Source organism: Equus quagga, chromosome 17 (assembly GCF_021613505.1).
Source record: "Equus quagga isolate Etosha38 chromosome 17, UCLA_HA_Equagga_1.0, whole genome shotgun sequence".
NCBI lineage: Eukaryota > Metazoa > Chordata > Mammalia > Perissodactyla > Equidae > Equus > Equus quagga.
The window spans coordinates 37,676,492-37,694,067 of record NC_060283.1 but is presented as its reverse complement, the minus strand read 5'-3'; the positions used below and the strand labels follow the sequence as shown (position 1 = coordinate 37,694,067).

The 17,576-nt window shown below is 51.9% G+C and overlaps 1 protein-coding gene across 3 annotated transcripts in view; it reads left to right on the top strand.

The window, feature by feature from the left end:
* Positions 1-17,576, top strand: part of SH3BP4 (SH3 domain binding protein 4) — a 96,065-nt gene that overhangs the window by 58,740 nt on the left and 19,749 nt on the right. For 2 of the 3 annotated variants that reach the window (XM_046643599.1, XM_046643598.1), the window contains one exon: positions 15,621-15,869. In XM_046643599.1, coding sequence (XP_046499555.1) covers positions 15,752-15,869 — 118 coding nt within the window. In that variant the 5' untranslated portion in view covers positions 15,621-15,751. Of the gene's footprint in view, positions 1-9,792; positions 9,923-15,620; positions 15,870-17,576 lie in introns of those variants that run through there. The other variant, XM_046643600.1, reaches the window with a different exon arrangement.

Below are 17,576 nucleotides of genomic sequence, written 5' to 3'. Positions count from 1 at the left end.
TGAGTGCGGTCGCGTTGGTGAGTGATCAGATGGGGCCTTTCTGAAGCAGTGACATTGACCTGAGACCTGAGTGGTGAAAGTTTTGTCAGCCAAGTGAATATTGGGGGGCAGAGCTTGCCAACCAAAGGGAGCTGCCCGTGCAGAGGTTCTGGGGCAGAAGTGGGTTAAACTCAGAATGTGAATGCAGCCAAAGAAAACAAGGTCATGGAAGGCCAGACAGGGCCAGTCATGCAGTCCCAGGAAACAGGTTAGATTTTATTCCGAATGCAGGGAGATGCCACTGGAGAGACGGAATTTGTTAAGAGCCCTCGGCTGCTGTAAACAGAATAGTTTAGTTGTGTATGTTTGGGAGTGGAGAGTGAAGGGAGTGGGACCGAGGAGATGAGGTGAATCCAGGTGACAGATGAGGTGCTTGGCTAGGAGTGGACCATGCGAGGTGCCGTCTGGTGGACCTACTTTGGAGGTAGCATTTACTGGATTTGAGGGCAGAGTTGAGGGGTTTTGACAGAGAACATATAGCCCCCAAAGCCTAATTCCCTCCCTGCTCCTTTTACAGAAAGGATTTGCCAGCCCCTGTTCTGCATTGCCCTGGGGCTTATTTTGAAGTAAAGACAGACCCGTCATATTTCTGGAGAAAAGATGGAATAGGATAGAGCAGTCAATTCTTACTAATGCCATGCCAAAAAAATGCCAGTGGCACTACTTTTTTGAAGGCATGAAGAGATGGGAAGGCATTTTATTAAATATTCTCAAGCTCACTTGAAAGAAAAAATAGTTCAAATAACTGGTAGGAGACTGAAATAGAATGGTGCGTGGAAACTAGTCTTTCCAGATAGCCAAACGTGGTAAACTAACCATGGTTACATAAGGGCTGATGTTGTTATAAAAATAGGCAGACTGATGACCGCAAATAGGCCAGCTTCAAACCCCAGTGCATTGAAACGCATCAAGATGACATCACCTGAGTCAGGAGGGGACAAGTTGTTCAGGACCGATGCAGGAGTCATTGCTCAGCTGTTTCCTAATTAATTTTGTGAAGTTGCACAGTAAGCAGCAAAATAATTCTCTCTCTGTTAATGTCAGTACACAAACCATTTTTTTAAGTAAAGGAAAATAGATGTGAATGTTTATCAAAGTTTTCATTGCGGGGTGGCTTTCTGGGCTTCGAGGTGCAATCATGAAAGATGGGTATGGTTGCATAATTGAGATTTTATCAAGTTAGGGAGTGGAGGAGAACAGGCAACAGAGTGGGAAAGATATTTGCAACTGACATGATGAAATTTTAGACCACAATTAAGGAAAGGATACAAAATGATCGCCATGAAGCAGGAAATGAGAAGTAGTAGATATTTGAAAAATTTCTGACTAGTGGTCAAAGGAATGTGGATTTAGACTTTGCTATTCCGTTCCCCACTTGTCAGATTAGCAAAGCTCTTCTCGAACTGCTAGCGAAAGGGCGGGAAACGGACACCCACTACTGTCGGGAGTATAAATTGCTACGACTTTCCAGGAAAGTGTTTGGCAAGGCTTCGTCCTCTCCTAGAAAGTAGTCCTAAGAAAATAGTCTAAGATGCTGGGGAAGATGAGGTACAAAGATGAGCGCCACCCTATCATTTATAGCAACAGGAAATGGAAGCCTGCTGGGAGAAGCAGAGTCGGTGTGTTCTCCGTCTGCTGTTGTCTGGTCTGGTCAGATCCAGCTCATTTCTAAACCTTTTTTGGTGCTAACTTTGTCCCTTCTTGAATCTTCTGTCTATCAGTAATGGTTCTGCACCCCGTTCCAATTCGTGTGGGGTTTTTCCCCACGCCACCAATTCTCCACCAGGTTAATGGGCGTGCTACCATTTAATTCAATCCTGGTGCTGTCTGCCTGGATCAGATCCCACAGGTTAAGGGCTCAGTCCTCTAAGATTATTCCCCCTCCAGCGCCCCCCACCCCTCTTCAGACGCCGTTTGCAAGTCCAGGTGGTCACCTTTGCATCTGACGAACCCGGCTGCAGGTGGGCGATTCCCACGACCCCCTCCTGGAGTCTGATTAATTTGCTCGGGTGGCTCGCAAAACTCAGAGAAACGTTTTACTTGCTAGATTACAGGTTTATTAGGAAAGGATGTAACTCAGGAATAGCCAGACGGAAGAGATTCAGAGGGCACGGTACGGGGAAAGGGTGCAGAGCTTCCGCGCTCTCTTCTAGCATGCCACTGTCCCCCAGTCACCACCTATTCACCAACCCAGAAGCTCTCCGATCCCGTCCTTGTGGTTTTTTCTGGAAGTTTCATTACATAGTCATGATTCATTCAATCATTGGCTGTTGGCAGTTGATTTCACCTCCAGCTTCACTTCCCTCCCACCTCGCCCAACCCCCTTCCTTGGGTGCGGCCAACAGTCGCTCATTTACGTAACAAAAGACATCTTTTCTGCCCTCCTCCTTTAGGAAATTCCAAGGGTTTTAGGAGCTCCGTGCCAGAAATAGGCCTGAAGACCACAAATATTTCCCATTATAAATCAGAATATCACAGTCAAGTAGCCTGTGTTTCCTAGTTAGCAGAATCAAAAGGCCGGGCGGAATAGGAACACCTTCCATTTTCATTTAATGGCAAAATGACTCTCCCAAAATCCCAGACCTGGAACTGGGACTCCTGGATTTGGATCTGATACGGAAGATCTCTAACCTCAAGTTCACATGCCCGATGCGCAGGAAGCCAAAGACAGAGACATCCCTGCTTGGAGATGGAGGAGGGTTTATTTGAATTGGCCAAAAGGAGAAGGCAGGAGCGTGGGTCCGCTCAAATCCACCTCCCTCAGAACAGAAAGCAGCGGGGTTTATGGAGCTAAGGGGCTTGGCAGGAGGGGCCTCTGGGAAACAAAGGGCTCACTCCCCATAAGCCCCTGGGCAGTCTGACTTCTGGGCTTCGAGCCTCCCCAAAGACGTTCTCTTCCTTCTGCAAAACAAGCTTATAAATCCTCGAGACCCGGGAGGCACCCCTCGACTTAAACAGGAAAACAGCACGTTGGTTTAATATCGACAGTGCCCCTCAGGTACCCGCTTCAGATCCTCTGGGATTAATCCATCATTGAAATGGCCTTGCGAGATTGGAAGGAACTTGCTGGAATCGTGGCCTGGTGTTTGGGAATAAGAATAGGAGTTCCTTTTATAAAGTGCATTTTTTTATTCTCACAAAAAATAGAAAACTTAGTAAAGTTAAGATAACGATAAAGAACAAAATTACCCACCCGCTTGCCGCCTAGACGTAATCAATGTCAGCGTTGAATGTGAAATTTACTCTTTTTTCAATTAAGTATACGTTTTTAAAAACAAAGCGGAATGAGATTTTATTGTAAAATTGTGGATTTAGTTTTTCTCAATATTCATGTCACATGGACTTTCCATTCTATTAAATATTAGGAAATGAATGTTAGCGGCTATATAACCCTTCGCAGAGGTAGAAAACTCAGGCCCATGTGTTGGAGAGTTAGGTGTTCCCATTTCTATATGTCTGTAAACAAGTCACTTTTTCTACCCCTTTGATTTCCTAAGGACAGCTGTATCCGCAGGGCGGAGAGATGGGAGGAGGGGAAAGGATCCTGTCTTCTGTCAATCCCTTGATAAATATTGATGAACTGTAGAGATTTGTGATTGGTTTGTTGCTCTAGATATCTCGATTAGTAATTCATAGACATGGTAGATCTTTAGTAAAGAAGTTCATTCACTTCTTCCATGAATTTCGTTGGTTCCTTACTGTGCTAGATGCCAGATTCTCGGTGAACTGATGGGTAAAACTGATGGGCTGAGGGTCTGGCTGAGAAGCAGCGCTAAACCGGGAAACTCAAGTGACGCCTCAGGAATCCTGTCCTTGCAGGGTCTCCTCTCCTAAGCAAGGCACTGAGGGCCCACTGACGATCAACGTGGATCAACATATGAGGCCTCCACGTGTGTTTGTTGGTGATTTCCAGCTGTGCCACTGGGGGGCTTGGCTCCCCTCTCTGCCTGTGGAGTTTTGCAAGAGCCCTGGCTCATCCCCATGGATGTCCCCATTTGGTTACGGCAGCCGCTGCCCTGTCTTCACTGTGTTAAATTCCTCTCTTGAACTTGAGCCTCAGGCATGGCATGTGTGTGTCATTAAGGGGAACTGTCAACAGAATCAGTGGCAGCATCAACCCCGGATGTCGCCTGCCGTGTCTAGCTTGTTTGCAGCTGGCATTTTAATCTGAGTCTCGGAAACAAAGCTCGGGGCAGAGCCCTTTCAAGAAAAACTGAACCAGCCTCAGTTTCCTCACCTGCAAAATGGGTGGCACTGGTCAGATCTCCACTTTCCAGCGTGGTGTCTAAGATGAACTTCAAAAGAGGTGTTTTAAGTTACTGTATACAGGAAGAGAGAGATCAGTCTGTAAGGAAGACCTTTCTTTTTAAAGGATAGACTAGCTTCCTCTTTAAAGTCATAGAAAGCTGCCATTAAAATAACTTCCTGGAATAAACTTAAGTTTTAAAACGTAGATTGATTTTAAGAGAAGTATTAAATAGCTTTTTTTTTCCTTTTTTTTTTTTTTTAAGGAAGACGGTCAATCAATGACTAACGTGTGGAAATCACAAATCCTTCCAGTTCTGATGTTTTGCAGTCTTGGTTAACGTGGCAGACGGGAGTCAGGCATCGGGCGAGTCTAGCCCCTGGCCCGCCCCTTGAGTCAAGTGAATGGGCCTCTCTTCTCATCACCCTTAGAACATTTTCACAGATAATGAGGCTTTTTCTTTCTAGCCACTGGCTGGGACCACAGTTGCGAAGTATTTCTAGTCCGGGCTGATCACAAGATCCTACCTCACAGGGCGTCTGCCGCCAGCTCGATCACACGGGTGGGCTGGCCTTCCGCGTGACTCGGTGGTGCAGACCACAAGCCTCCATCGTGATGAACATCCTCCCACATCTCAAGCTCCAGGGGCACTTTGACCTGCCACATGTGGCTTGGTCTTTGAACTCCTTGCCGTTTTCAGCAGCAGGGGGCTGGGACAGGTGCAGAGCATCCACCATCATACACATGGTGTAACACGCAGACCGGGATGTCCCTGGGCCTCCAGTCTCGTGCATGCCCCAGAGACATGGTGGAAACCCCAGCCCTTTCTCTCCTCTTGGTGTCGGTTTCGTGTATGTTGTCGTCCCAGCTAAAGGATAGGCAGCAGAGGGAAGGGGCCAGGTCCTGCATTTGCTTGTGTCTTTGGTGGTGCCCAGTGTCTTGTGGTGCTGAATAGGTGTTTAAATGAAACGTGTGTCCATTCGACAGATGACACCAGGCACCAGCTTGGGCCAGGCACTGTGTTTAGTGCTAGCGAATTATAAAGATGGAGAAGCCAGGTATCCAGCTTTCAAGGAAATGAGTGTAGTTGCTGGGAACTAAAAATCACATGCAGAGTAACAGCTGTAATGCTCAGGAATCTGTCGATTCTCAAGGAATCAGGATTAAAGCCATACACGGCCAGAGAGGCGACAGATGAATCCCAGGAGAGCTCAGAAAAGAGACGGAGTGCCACTTGCAAAGGCACTGTTTGATGGGGACCCTCTCAAATGGATGGGTTTTAATGCAGCAGAAGTTGGGAGCCCTGTTGAGTCTTCAGGCAGGTAGAGTAGTGAGAGAGATGGAGGCAGAAGTCCGGGAGATGCCTGGGAGACCTTCTGGAGCCAACTGAAAGAAGCAGTAGCTGTGTTTGGCAAGAGCGCAGGGCATCCAAAGGAAAGCGTGACTCAGGGATGGAAAGTGGGTTAGTGCATTGAGGGTCTGGGAAGACAAGCCAGAAGCTGAGATTGTCTTCTGCAGACTGTGGAGCCTCTGAAGAGCTTGAGATCGTCGTTCTTGCCCAAGGAAATGGTGGGGTCAGTGCAGCACGCTGGACCATCCCGCCGCTGGGCATCAAGGTGCCTGAAGGGAGGAGGCCAGGTCCAGTAGCAAGAAGCTCAGGCCACGGAGGCCACAGAGAGGGACTCCGCCCTCCCTGACCCCTGCTCACAGCCCTATGATTCCCCAGATTCAGATTTTCTAAGTTTGTCACTGGCCAGTGAAAACATCCTGAGTCATTGTGCCGGCTCCCTCCAGCCTTCACCCTTGGGGGAGATGCCCAGCTTTCTCAGCCTCGAGGACTGGGATGCACGATTCTGCCCACAAATGATGTCTTTATTCTACCCCGACGGCCCGTGGGGAGCCCTGAACAATGGCTGCTGCCGCCCCCAGTCTGAGCTCAGCTGTTGAACCGAAGCGGCATACACTGCAGATACCCATAAACGAAGCTGGTCCCCCAGGGTGCCTTGTCCGTGCCCGTGCGGCATTTCTCTCTCCTGCTCCAGGAGGGTAGAGAAAGGTTCTCGAGTTCAGACCCCTGTACCTGGGAGGAGCAGTCCTGCCAAGGTGGCGGGGAGGGTTCCAGTTTCATTGTGCGTGGCTGGTCCCTTCTGGGAACTGGAGCCTGTGCATTCTCTGCCAGGAAAGGGAGAGGCTGGAATGGGGACAGCAGTCACGTGTAGTTTGCTGTCCACCTGGGTTACTGCCCAGGCGGTCAGGTCAAGGGTCAAGCCTCGAAGGGAGCTGGGCTCCTGGTTTGGAGGCTGCGTGATCCATCGGCCTCCCAGGCTGTTTGCATCAGGGGGAAAAGTGTGTTAGAGGTATTTAGCGAGTGTCATGCTTGCCTTGCTGGGTCAGCACCAACTCGCCTTCCTTATGGTCTCCTCAGTGTGACTCCCTGAAAACCAGGGGTCACCAGGCCGGGCATGTGTGTCGCCTTCTCTGCCGCTGGCCCAAAGGGTTGGAGTCCCGGGCGTTGGGTTTGGGGCACTTGCTTACAGGAAGACAGGTCTGCCAGGGAAGGGTCTCAGGATGATTTTGGTCCTTCAGAGCACACCGTTGTCTGGGGAGTGACTGAGGCAGGCAGGCCTGATGGAGTTTCTGTTGACAGAGCCTGGTGACTAGAATCACTCAGAGTGGGTCGAAACTCAGGCGTTCTTTTTGACCCTGGGGGAAATCTGATGAAATCAACACGATACACTCCAGAAATTAAAATCAAATGTGGAGAATGAGTCATCCGAGACGAGGCAGGAGCAGAATTCGCTCGGGAGGCACCAAAGGGCGGGCTTGATGCCCGGTCCCTCCTGCAGGCGGGGTGCAGGCCCCGGGGCACCCTCCTGGGCCAGGGCCACCGGGAGAACCCAGCACGGCACTGTGCACACTCTGTGGACCGGCACAGGGCCTCTTCCACCCCAGCCATGCCCGTGTTCTGTTGTTTTTCTTGGTTTGTGTTTTAATGGTTCCTCGGGCAGAGCATTGGCAGATAGGCCCGCACAGGAATTCTCTGTGATTCTGGAATCTGAGGAGTGGCAAGTGAGCCAGTGTAGCCGAGGGGCTGTGTGCGGGTTGCCGAGTTTGCCACCAGAATCTGTAAATAATTCTGTCCGGGCACAACGATGTCGTCTGTTCAGAGGCCAACCCCCCAGTTTCTGGGGAGGAGCTAGAAGCAGGCTCTTTTCTCTCTAAATGGATCGGCCTTTATACAAGAAAAGAAAAACTCATTAGTTACGAGTCAGATACGAGGAATAGCTTTCAGGCTGCTTCCCATCTTCTTAGACCTGACTCCCCCCGGGGGGAGCAGAGGGCGGCCTGGCCTCTCCCATCCAGATGTAGTCTGGAGAGCCTGGCGGGTTGGCATGGCTGCTTCAGCCTGCCGTTCTCTGATGTCCTGAGGCCCAACGGTGGCCACCCTGACAGGCTGTGTGTAGCGGTGGGCTGTCCTGGAGAACTGACCGACCCCCAGGGCCTGTGGGTGAATCCAGACCCTGGTGGAGGGTGGCCCCCCTTGTATGCCAGGCCATCCGGGTATGTCCGAGGTGCCCATCCAGGTAACCCCTCAGTGTTTTAGGAAAATATAACTTTGATTTCCAGAATGGGCTAGGATTCCTAAATTCAGGCTGGTGTCTGTAACGACATCACATCGACCATGGGGGCCGGCACTTGACACTTGTTGGGGGTTTGGGCTCTTTAAAGGAGTCTATCCTAGGGGTACCAACCAAGATGTCTCTGAGGCCTTAGTCTTTGCTTAAATAGAATTCATTTATTCACTCTGTTCAGGTCCATCACAACAGTGGAGACAGAAACAGACTGAGTCCTGTGACCTCAGGGTGCTTATAGTCTCGTGGAGAAATCAGGCTGGAAACAAAAGCACATGACCTGTCTAGTGTTGGTAAGGAAAGTAGAAAAAGAGGGAGGGGTGAGGGATGTTGCTGTTGCAGATGCCTGTCCCTGCTGATTTGGTGACATTTGAGCAGAGACCTGAAGGAAGTGAGAGATCAAGTCTGCTGACTCTCTAGACAGGGGCCTCCCAGGCTGCAGGAAGAGCATGTGCAAAGGCCCTGTGGTGGGAGGGAGAGAACTTCAGGAAATGGGGTCAGAGAGCTAGCAAGGACCCATAATGTAGGGCCTTGATGGCACTGCGAGCACACTAAGAGCTAAGAAGCCTTTGGAGGGTTTTGAACAGGGTCCTGACTGACTTTTAAAAACGTCCTGGCGGCTAATTGAGGGGTGGACTGTGGGAGGGCAGAGCTGGACGCCGTGGACCTGGTAGAAAGGAGCCAATTACTGTAATTGAGAGAGGATGGTGTGGAAGTGCTGCTGAGCAGAGGTCGGACAGAGGTTGTGTTCTGCGGGTAGAGCTGCCTGAGGCGGATGGGTGTGCACACATTCTCTCGCGTGCAGGCCCAGCAGATTCGGGGGAAGGGGGGGAGGGGGCCGATGAGGAGGGACAATGGGCTCTGCAGCTGATGATGGTGAAGGCTCGGGAGGAGGTGGGGGCAAACCCCAGAGGTGGGTTTGCACCTGGGGGGGGCGAGATGCCCACCGGCCCTGAAGGGGAGCCCTCGGTGAGCTGAGTCTGAGGTTCAGGGCTCTGTGGTCACCTCATTGGGAACCTGGCCACGTCCACGTGTTCCATGAGGGGCCCAGGCTACTGGGCATCTGAGTTGATGGCTCCTTAGAGTTTTTCGTAGTGAAAGGGAGATGCACACGCGCGCACACACACACACACACACTCACTCACTCACTCATACTCTCATTCCTGACACTAGTCCGAATGTTACTTCCTAATTTTTTTTTTTTTTTGAGGAAGATTAGCCCTGAGCTAACATCTGCCAATCCTCCTCTTTTTGCTGAGGAAGACTGGCCCTGAGCTAACATCCGTGCCCATCTTCCTCTCCTTTATACGCGGGACACCTACCACAGCATGGCTTTTGCCAAGCGGTGCCATGTCCACACCCGGGATCCGAACCGGCGAACCCCAGGCCGCTGAGAAGCGGAACGTGCGAACTTAACCGCTGCGTCACCAGGCCAGCCCCCAACTTTCCTAATTTTTTTAATGTTTTATGGAAGGCCTTATGAAACATGTACGTAAATAGGAAGATAGTAAAAGTAATATAACAATAAAAAATAATAATAATAAATCAACAATACATAGGGAAATGGCAAAGAATAAACAGGGAAATGGCGAAGAATAAATACGGAAAATAGTCTAATGTACAGTAAATACACTGATGTCTAGTAATAGTGTAACATACAGTAACACAGAGGATCAGGAACCTTCATGAAATCATTACAAAGCCAATCAGAGCATCGCGTCATTTACCCCAAAATTACTTTTCTAATAAAGCAGGGACTGACTCCAGGGGCGTGGCCCTTGAGCTCAGGGACTTGAACTTGAACTTTAGGCTGGAGGACATTGACTGCAGGTCTGAGGCCAGCACATGAGTCAGTCTGGGAGCTTGCAGGGCTGCGGGGAGGAGGGTGGACCAGAAAGAAGGTGGAGAGAGAAGAGAGAGTTTTCCTGGAGGCGCAGGTGAGGGGAGCGCATTCCAGGAGCAGGAGCTGGAGAGTGCTGGGCGCCACTGAGAAGCAGGGTTGGAGGTAAGTGATAAACCTGGAAGGACGGGTGAAAACTCAGGAGCCCAGGCTCTGAGTGTCAGGCGGGAAGTCGGATGTCACTGGTTTAGAAGCAGCAGGCAGCACCCAGAGGGTCTTGAGCTGGCGGAGTGACCTGACCGGGAAGGACAGCTTTGAAAAAGTTAAGGGCCCGTTTGGCACAGACGGTGGAGAAATCAAGGAGGCATCCGGGAGTCGGGAGGAATCAGGGCGCGACAGCCGCTGGCAGGGAATGCCTGGTGAGCTCTGTGGTTTGGAAAGAAATGGTTAGCAAGGCAATAGAGCAGAGAGTGGCTTGTCAGCCGCCGCCTCCAGGAGCATCACGCTGGGTGGGTTGCTCCAGGGATCTCTCCGTGCCCCACTCTGGAGTCCGTGGGGTGCACAGCTTCCCTTCGAACCCTCACCCTCATGCTCTGCGATCTGGGGAGGTTCCGGGAAGAGGGAGCCCTCCAGGCTTGGGCCAGCGGGGACTGGCCGCCCACCTTCTTTGCTATAGAGGAACATCTCCAAGAGGCCGTGGTTGGTGTCGTCGTTTGCACTGACCGCGAATGTGTTGCTGGTGTCAGGATCTGTCCATGCATGGTCTCCCTCTGCCCCAGGAGAAAAAGTAGCCGTTCTGGGGCTTTACACAGGGCATTGAGCACCACCGGACAGAACGTCCCCCATCCTGGCAACGAGACCATGTGAATGAGCGTGTTGGCGCTCAGTGTGAACACGAGGCTTCTGGTTGTCGAGGAATTGGACTTCAGGGCCTCCGCCTCGCTCTGGCTCATAAGTGGCGAGGTTGTGGGGACTACACAGTTGGTAGCTCGTCTGTTCCTTGAATGGTGACTTCTGTGAGGGCATCCTGGTGTTTTTAAAAGGACTACAGATCTCTTTATATAACTGGTAACACGCTTCTTGTCTCTCACTGGCTCAGGGCCATAACTACATTCCCCATGAAGAATAAACAAAAGCGATGATGGGTCTCCAGCAATTCCAGTGGTGTTCCATGGTTCTGTCTCCTCTGCCACCCCCAAGACCCTGGTGCTCCCCCAGGCTGCCTTCCGGGTAGTGATAGGGGATGCAAAAGTCCCATCACTCTTAAATATTTATCTCCAGTTTTATCTGCTGACCTCTAGATTCTTCTCGTGCTCGCTGGAAAGCTATCTCTGTGTCCTGTGGGTGCCCCAGTGAGCTGTCGGCTACTATGCTGCCAGCCCTGGATCAAATCAGCTCCTGGACTCCACCCAGCTCGTCTATCGAGGACGTGGCTGTCTGCACAGGGCTTTGAGGTGCATGGGGCTTGTCCTGATGTCGCCTCTCCATTACCACATCCGCCTGCATCCCGCTCCACCACCAGCTCTCTCAGGAGCCTCTCCCAAACGGAGTCAGTAGTTTTCAGAGATAATGGCATTGCTGCTTCCTTTGTTGTCATCTGCAGCCATCATTATCTTTCTCCCGCAGAAACCTTCTGTGGCTCCCCAGTCTTCAGGGCAAAGACCCTTCCCCATCTGTGTTCTGGCTCCTACTGACTCTGCCAGCCGTCTTTCCGCTTCTGGCCACACCGGTGTCCTGTGCGCCATCACAGCCGCCCCTCTCTGTCCCGAGACTCCGTCACACTTTAGAACTTGGCATTTCACCTCCTCCAGGCAGCTTTCTGGGCCTCCGCCAGGCAGCTGGTCAGGCTCTCAGGGACCCTCGCTGTTGCAGCTCCGGGCTCCCCCTCAGCAGGGCTTGGGATCCTCAGAAGCAGGGCTGTGCCCAGGTGGGGGGCGGGGTTGAGGGTGGGGGTGCATGGGAGCGAAGGCACTTCCTTCCACTAAGGCCTTGTGATTGTGCCCCTTTTGACCTTTTTTTAAAAAAAATCCTCCATGAAATAATTTCTCCCAGTTGTGAGTGGGAAGTCAGGTAGTGCACGTTCACAAAGGGAGGTGGGATGGCAGAGTTTTGTTGTTAGTGCCCTCAGGGGGATTCTGACTCCCAGCCACCCTGTGGACAGCAGAGTGGAACCCTGCCCGGTCTTTCTGAGCCGTCCTCTCCCCTTCCGGCGCTGTATCAGACAGGGCTCCGCTGCGATACATAGGGCTTTCATGGCCAGTTTTTTCGAAAGTGGGTGGCCAGGTCCTTCTTCCTAGTCTGTCTTAGTCTGGAAGCTCCACTGAAACCTGTCCACCGTGGCTGACCCTGCTGGTGTTTGAATATATTGATGGCATAGCTTTCAGCATCACAGCAACATGCAGCCACCACTGTGTGACAACCGACAGACAGGCGGTGTGGTTCCTTGACCAGGAAATGAACCCGGACTGCAGTGGTGTGAGCCCTGCATCTTGACCACTGGGCCGCCAGGCCAGGCAGAAGCAGCCCCCGCTTTTACTCTGGCTCTCCCTGGAAGCGTGGTCAGAATGGACTCTCTGGGGAAACTCCTGGGATCCTTCCTCCTAAAGCACGCCTCTGCTGGGGTGCCGGGGTGTCCTTAAGAGGAAGGCCAGAAGGAGGAGCGTGTGTTGGGGGCTGCAGGGACGTGGGTGCTTGCAGAAGGAAGAGCGTTCTTGTGAGTCCTCGCAGCAGCTCTTGGGCCGGATAGGGAAACCCCCAGGGCCTGAGCAGAGTGTGCACCTGTCACGTTTCACAGCTAAGCGGCATCTCCTCGCTTTACCCTGCTGCCCAACTGCTTTTGCTGTGCCCATCTGCTGTCTCCCGAAAAGACACGGGCAGACCGGGAGTCTTAGGTAGGAACTGTCATTAAATTTGACGGTCCACCTGGCAATAACAGGTCATAGGCTCAAAACCGTCCTAAAGTTCCGCTCTTCCTCCCACCCATCCACAGACGCATCCCATTCTCTCCCTGTGTTGGTTTTCTCCAGTAAACGAGACTTAGTCTTTTGGATCCAGAGGCTTTTCATGTCCTCTCACCTCAATAGTGTAGCCTATTGTCGTGCTTCCCTTGTAAAGCCAGGCTGCCCCCAGGTGGCTTTTACCTGTGTCCCGGTGCCCTTGGGGCACCCACACGCCTGGTGGGGTAGAGCCGCCTGGGGCATAGTCACCAGGCCTCTGTGCCCAGCTCCGCCACCTGTGTAGATAGAGCCGCACGGCCACCGCTGCTGATGGAGTGCCGTGTCCCAGGCCCCGTAAGTGCCCCGTCCCCCGCCTGGAGAGTGGGCTCTGGGTGGGGAGGAGACGTGAGTAACTCCATCAGGACCAGGAGGCGAGGCTTCCTTGTGCTGCCCTTCCTGGTCCCAGGCTGTCTGTCTTATCAAGGAGGTTGCATCGTCTCCCAGTGCACAGTTCTCTGCAGAGAAGAGCCGGGCAGGCAAAGGGAGTAGGAGCACACGGTCATACCAGTTGTCACTGTATAGGAAGAGAAGGGAGGCAGTGTGTGATCTCATGTGATTGGGAACCTCCAGGTGCTTCATCCCGTCCTTCAGATAACTCACATGCATGTGAGTGTTGATGCATGAGTCATAAATAGAAGTGTGTGTTGGTGCAGGCTCGATTCTCTCCTTACGGTTCTGGCTTGGGCTGCAGACTGACTGGAGGAGTCCAGGGTGGGAGGCAGGCGTGGAGGGATGGTGGAGGAGTCCAGGGTGGGAGGCAGGCTGGGAGGGACAGTGGTGCTGGGCTCAGGTTGGGTGTTTTTTAAGGGAAATGTCATCCCCCAGGATGGTGGCTTTGCTCCCTCCCCAGAGGGGCAGCCGCTGCTGTCCTGCTCCCTGTGCACATGCGTCCAGCCTGGCCCAGCGTTCAGGACGTCAGGGCCCTGCTCTCCCTTTTCTGCCTGCTTCTCACACACTGTCTCAGTCAGCTCAGGCTGCCGTGACAAAACGCTGCAGACTAGGGGCCTTACACAGTGGGAGTTCTTTTTCTCGCAGTTCTGGAGACTGGGAAGTCCAAGATCAAGGTGCTGGCTGATTTGGCTATTGGGGAGGGCCCGATTCCTGGCTTGCAGACAGCCGCTTTCTCGCTGTGTCCTCATCACATGGTCTAGAGCAGAGAGAGGAGCCAGCTTTCTGGTGTCTCTTGGAAGGGCCCAGATCTGGTCTAACCTTATCCAACCCTAACCACGCCCCCAAGGCCCCATCTTCAAATGCCATCCTGTGGCAGGTAGGAGTATGAGTTTGGAGGGGGGATATGTTCCGTCCATAACGTAGGCCTTCTCTCCAAGAGCGTCGGGTGCAGGAATGCTGCCTCCTGTGGCCTTGGGATGAAACAGAATCCGCCCTGCAGCCACTGCCAGAGGGCCACTCCGGGCCAGGAAGGACTGGGGCTGCTGGTGTCCTGGCTGTGGTGATGGTGGCCAAGGCATGGGGGCCAACTGTCACTGAGCCTCTGCTCCTTGTTCCAAGCCCCTCACCTAGATTATTACCTTATTTATTCTTCACACAGATCGCATCAGGACCACCATCATTACCCCACGTTACAAATACGGAAACTGATCTTGTGTTAAATGTTGAACACACGGTCACTCCCGTGAACGGTGGAGTGCAGAAGCAAACCCCGGTTTACTCGCTGCACGGCTGGCCCTGTTAGCCACGGACGCTGCACGCAAGCCTGGGGACAAGGATGGGAGTGGACGGGCTGTATCATCCCCAGTGCAGATGCGCCACAGAGGGCCCTCCGGGTCCCTCTGATTAATAAAGGTGACATACCTGGGTCAAAAGACACATTTCAAGCTGTCTTTGGATGGAGCAATTGAGCAACAGGAGACCTCGGGCCAGGTCACATGAACCCAGTTATACTGGGGTGAAATTCACCTGCTCGCCGGTCGCCCTCTGCTCTGAGCACTGCGGGCCAGCTGTGGCCAGCTATGGCGGGGCCTGCCCGTCTCTGTTGGAGAGTGTGTGAAATTCACTGCTCTGGAGTTGGCCCCTAGCTGTGCCTTTTCTTGTCCATGGGCCCTGGTGAAGGTCTGCTCAAAGCCAGTCATCTCATCCATCTCCAAGACCCCTCAAATGCCTCGTGCCCCCCTCCCCAGGAAGAAACTGAGGCCTTGGGAGCAATTCTTGTGCTCTTTCCCACGGAAACTTTCTCTTCTGGCTTTTTAACAACACAGCAGCTCAGTAGATATTCAAGGGCTTCATCTGCATAAGTCACACAGAAATACCTTATATACAGGAAGGCCATGTGTATTTTATTTGCTTGTTTACTTGGGGTTCAGGAGTGGCTTAAGGAGGGTGTTGTTAGGGAGCCATCCCCTCAAACCCGCTGCAATGAGGCCCTGAGAAGCACTGCGTTGAGTGTGGCTGGCCTGGGGGCCCAAGTCACAGCCTTGGCTGTTCCTAGAATGGGACCAGCCACTCTCTGAACAGATGGAGGTTTATTTACCCTTTCCTGAACCCAGGGGCTTGCAGTGTGGACTGTCCAGATCCTGTTTTGTCCTTCTCATGACCGTAATGAATGGGCTGGCCAGGTGCTAGAACAAATTACATGAACCCCATTGTCCCCCAGGAAGAGAGTGCAGACAGCAGGCCGGGAAACACTGCTTGGGCTGTGCGCACCCAGAGAACTGATGCGATGGCCATAGCACCTGGGGAGTGAGCCCTGCTCTACTCTCTAGGACCGGGAGGAACCACACGGGTCTGTGTGTATCGGAATGGCCTCTGGAAGAAAAAGGATTCCCGCTTCCTGTAAAATTAGTGTTTAACCCACGTTTCACTTGCTTAAAGGAAATTCTTTTTTTTTTTCCTCCCCCACCCCCTTTCAGGAAGAAGCACGTTGCCAAGTTGACGCCACAGTGTGGCGCGGTTGCTTGAGACAGAAGCTTCAGCAATTGCTGGAATAACTGGAGGAAGAGCTATGAAACCCTAGCAGTTCACCCAGAAAGAGTGATTCAAGATGGCAGCTCAACGGATCCGAGCTGCCAACTCCAGCGGCCTCCCCCGGTGCAAGTCCGAGGGGACCTTGATTGACCTGAGCGAAGGGTTTTCAGAAACGAGCTTTAATGATGTCAAAGGTGAGCTCCTGGGCACAGGACTGTGGCTGAGGGAGAAGACGGGCATTTGCCAAGGGCTCCGAGACCCGAGGACTTTGCTGCTTCAGGGCTGCCAAGTTCCTGTTCAGATAATTAAATCTGAGCTCTGCAAACTTCGTCGCATTACAGATTCAGCCCTGGAACCATTACCACTTGTCTTGTTTGGTTTTGTTGGTGTGTTGGGAGGTTGTTTTGAATTAACCCCTTAGGAATGAAACTTCTTCATACAGAGTACGTTGAGGGAGCCAGGCAGTACAGAAAACTAGGGGAAAGGAGAGTGTGGTAAGTCGAGGCAAGAGTGAAAAGCACTAGTGAAGAAAGGGGGTGGTCTAGGACGGGGGTCAGCAAGCTTTTTCTGGGAAGGGTCAGATAGGAAATATTTTAAAGCTTTATTTACAAAAACAGCCAGCAGATTTGGCCCATGGGCCGTAGTTTGCAGACCTGGTTTAGAGGTGGCTCCCAGGGTGTAATCGGCCTGGTCTCTGGGTCTGTCTCACAGCCACATAAACTGTTTGGAGGAAACCTATCTTTTGGACACTGAAGTGGATACCACTGGGTCATCTTCTTCCTGGAGCTCCACCCTGCCCTCACCTGGCCATGGTCCTTATCTCATGGGTGCTCCCCTAGTGCTGTGGGCCCCATCATCATCATATCATCATCCTCCTCATCATCAACTGACTGTCTCACAGTGTTTACCATATTCTGTTGAAATTCCCATTGTGCTGCTGGGTGCACAGCTGACCAGTGTGAGCTTTATCTTACCTTTATATCCTTAGCACAGAGTCAGTGCTAAATATTTCTTTCTTTTTTGTGTGTGAAGAAGATTGGCCCTGAGCTAATACTATCTATTGCCAATCTTCCTCTTTTTTTTTTTCTCCCCCAAACCCCAGTACTTAGTTGTATATCCTAGTCGTAGGTCATTCTAGTTCTATGTGGGACACTGCCACAGTGTGGCTTGACCAGTGGTGTGTCAGTCCACACCCAGGATCCGAACTGGCGAACCACGGGCTGCTGAAGTGGAGCATGTGAACTTAACCACTCGGCCACGGTGCCAGCCCCCTAAATAAATACTTCTTGAACTAAACTGCTAGCTCCCAGATAAAATCGTGTCCCTCTACCCTGACATACTGGAAATCCTATGTCCATGTTGCTCTCTCTCTGCTCTCTTCTCCCTTCCACTCTGTCCTCAACTTCTTCTTCTTCCTGTCTGTGCTTTCTCCCTTGGGCTCTGAGCAGGGCTTTAAATATTCTTCAAAAGAAAAGAGACCGCCAAGGGAATCGTGAGATTTTATTAATAAGAGCAGCAGAATTATCAGGTGTCGCTATAAAAAATTGAACCATTTATTTTTCATAGTCTGGTAACGGGCTTTGTTTTCTTGGTGTGTAGCCCAGCTAATCATGGTTAAAGCTGGAAGATGGGAGCATATATTGTGGATTGGGGTGGAGAGCTTGAGATAAGTGACAGAGAGCTAGATTTTTTAAAATAACAATACTGATGTACGAGGAGGGTAATTCCCGGAAGAATACCACAAGACATCCTGGGATGTAATGGGGGCTGGTGGGCTTAGTGGGGTACGATGTGCCCAGAGACCACCCCTGGGACTGTGCTCTCAAGGGGCAGCATGTGGCCCAGGTGGCATTCCAGCCCAGCAGCGTCACAGGCTTCCCAATGGTAAACAGACTTCAAGG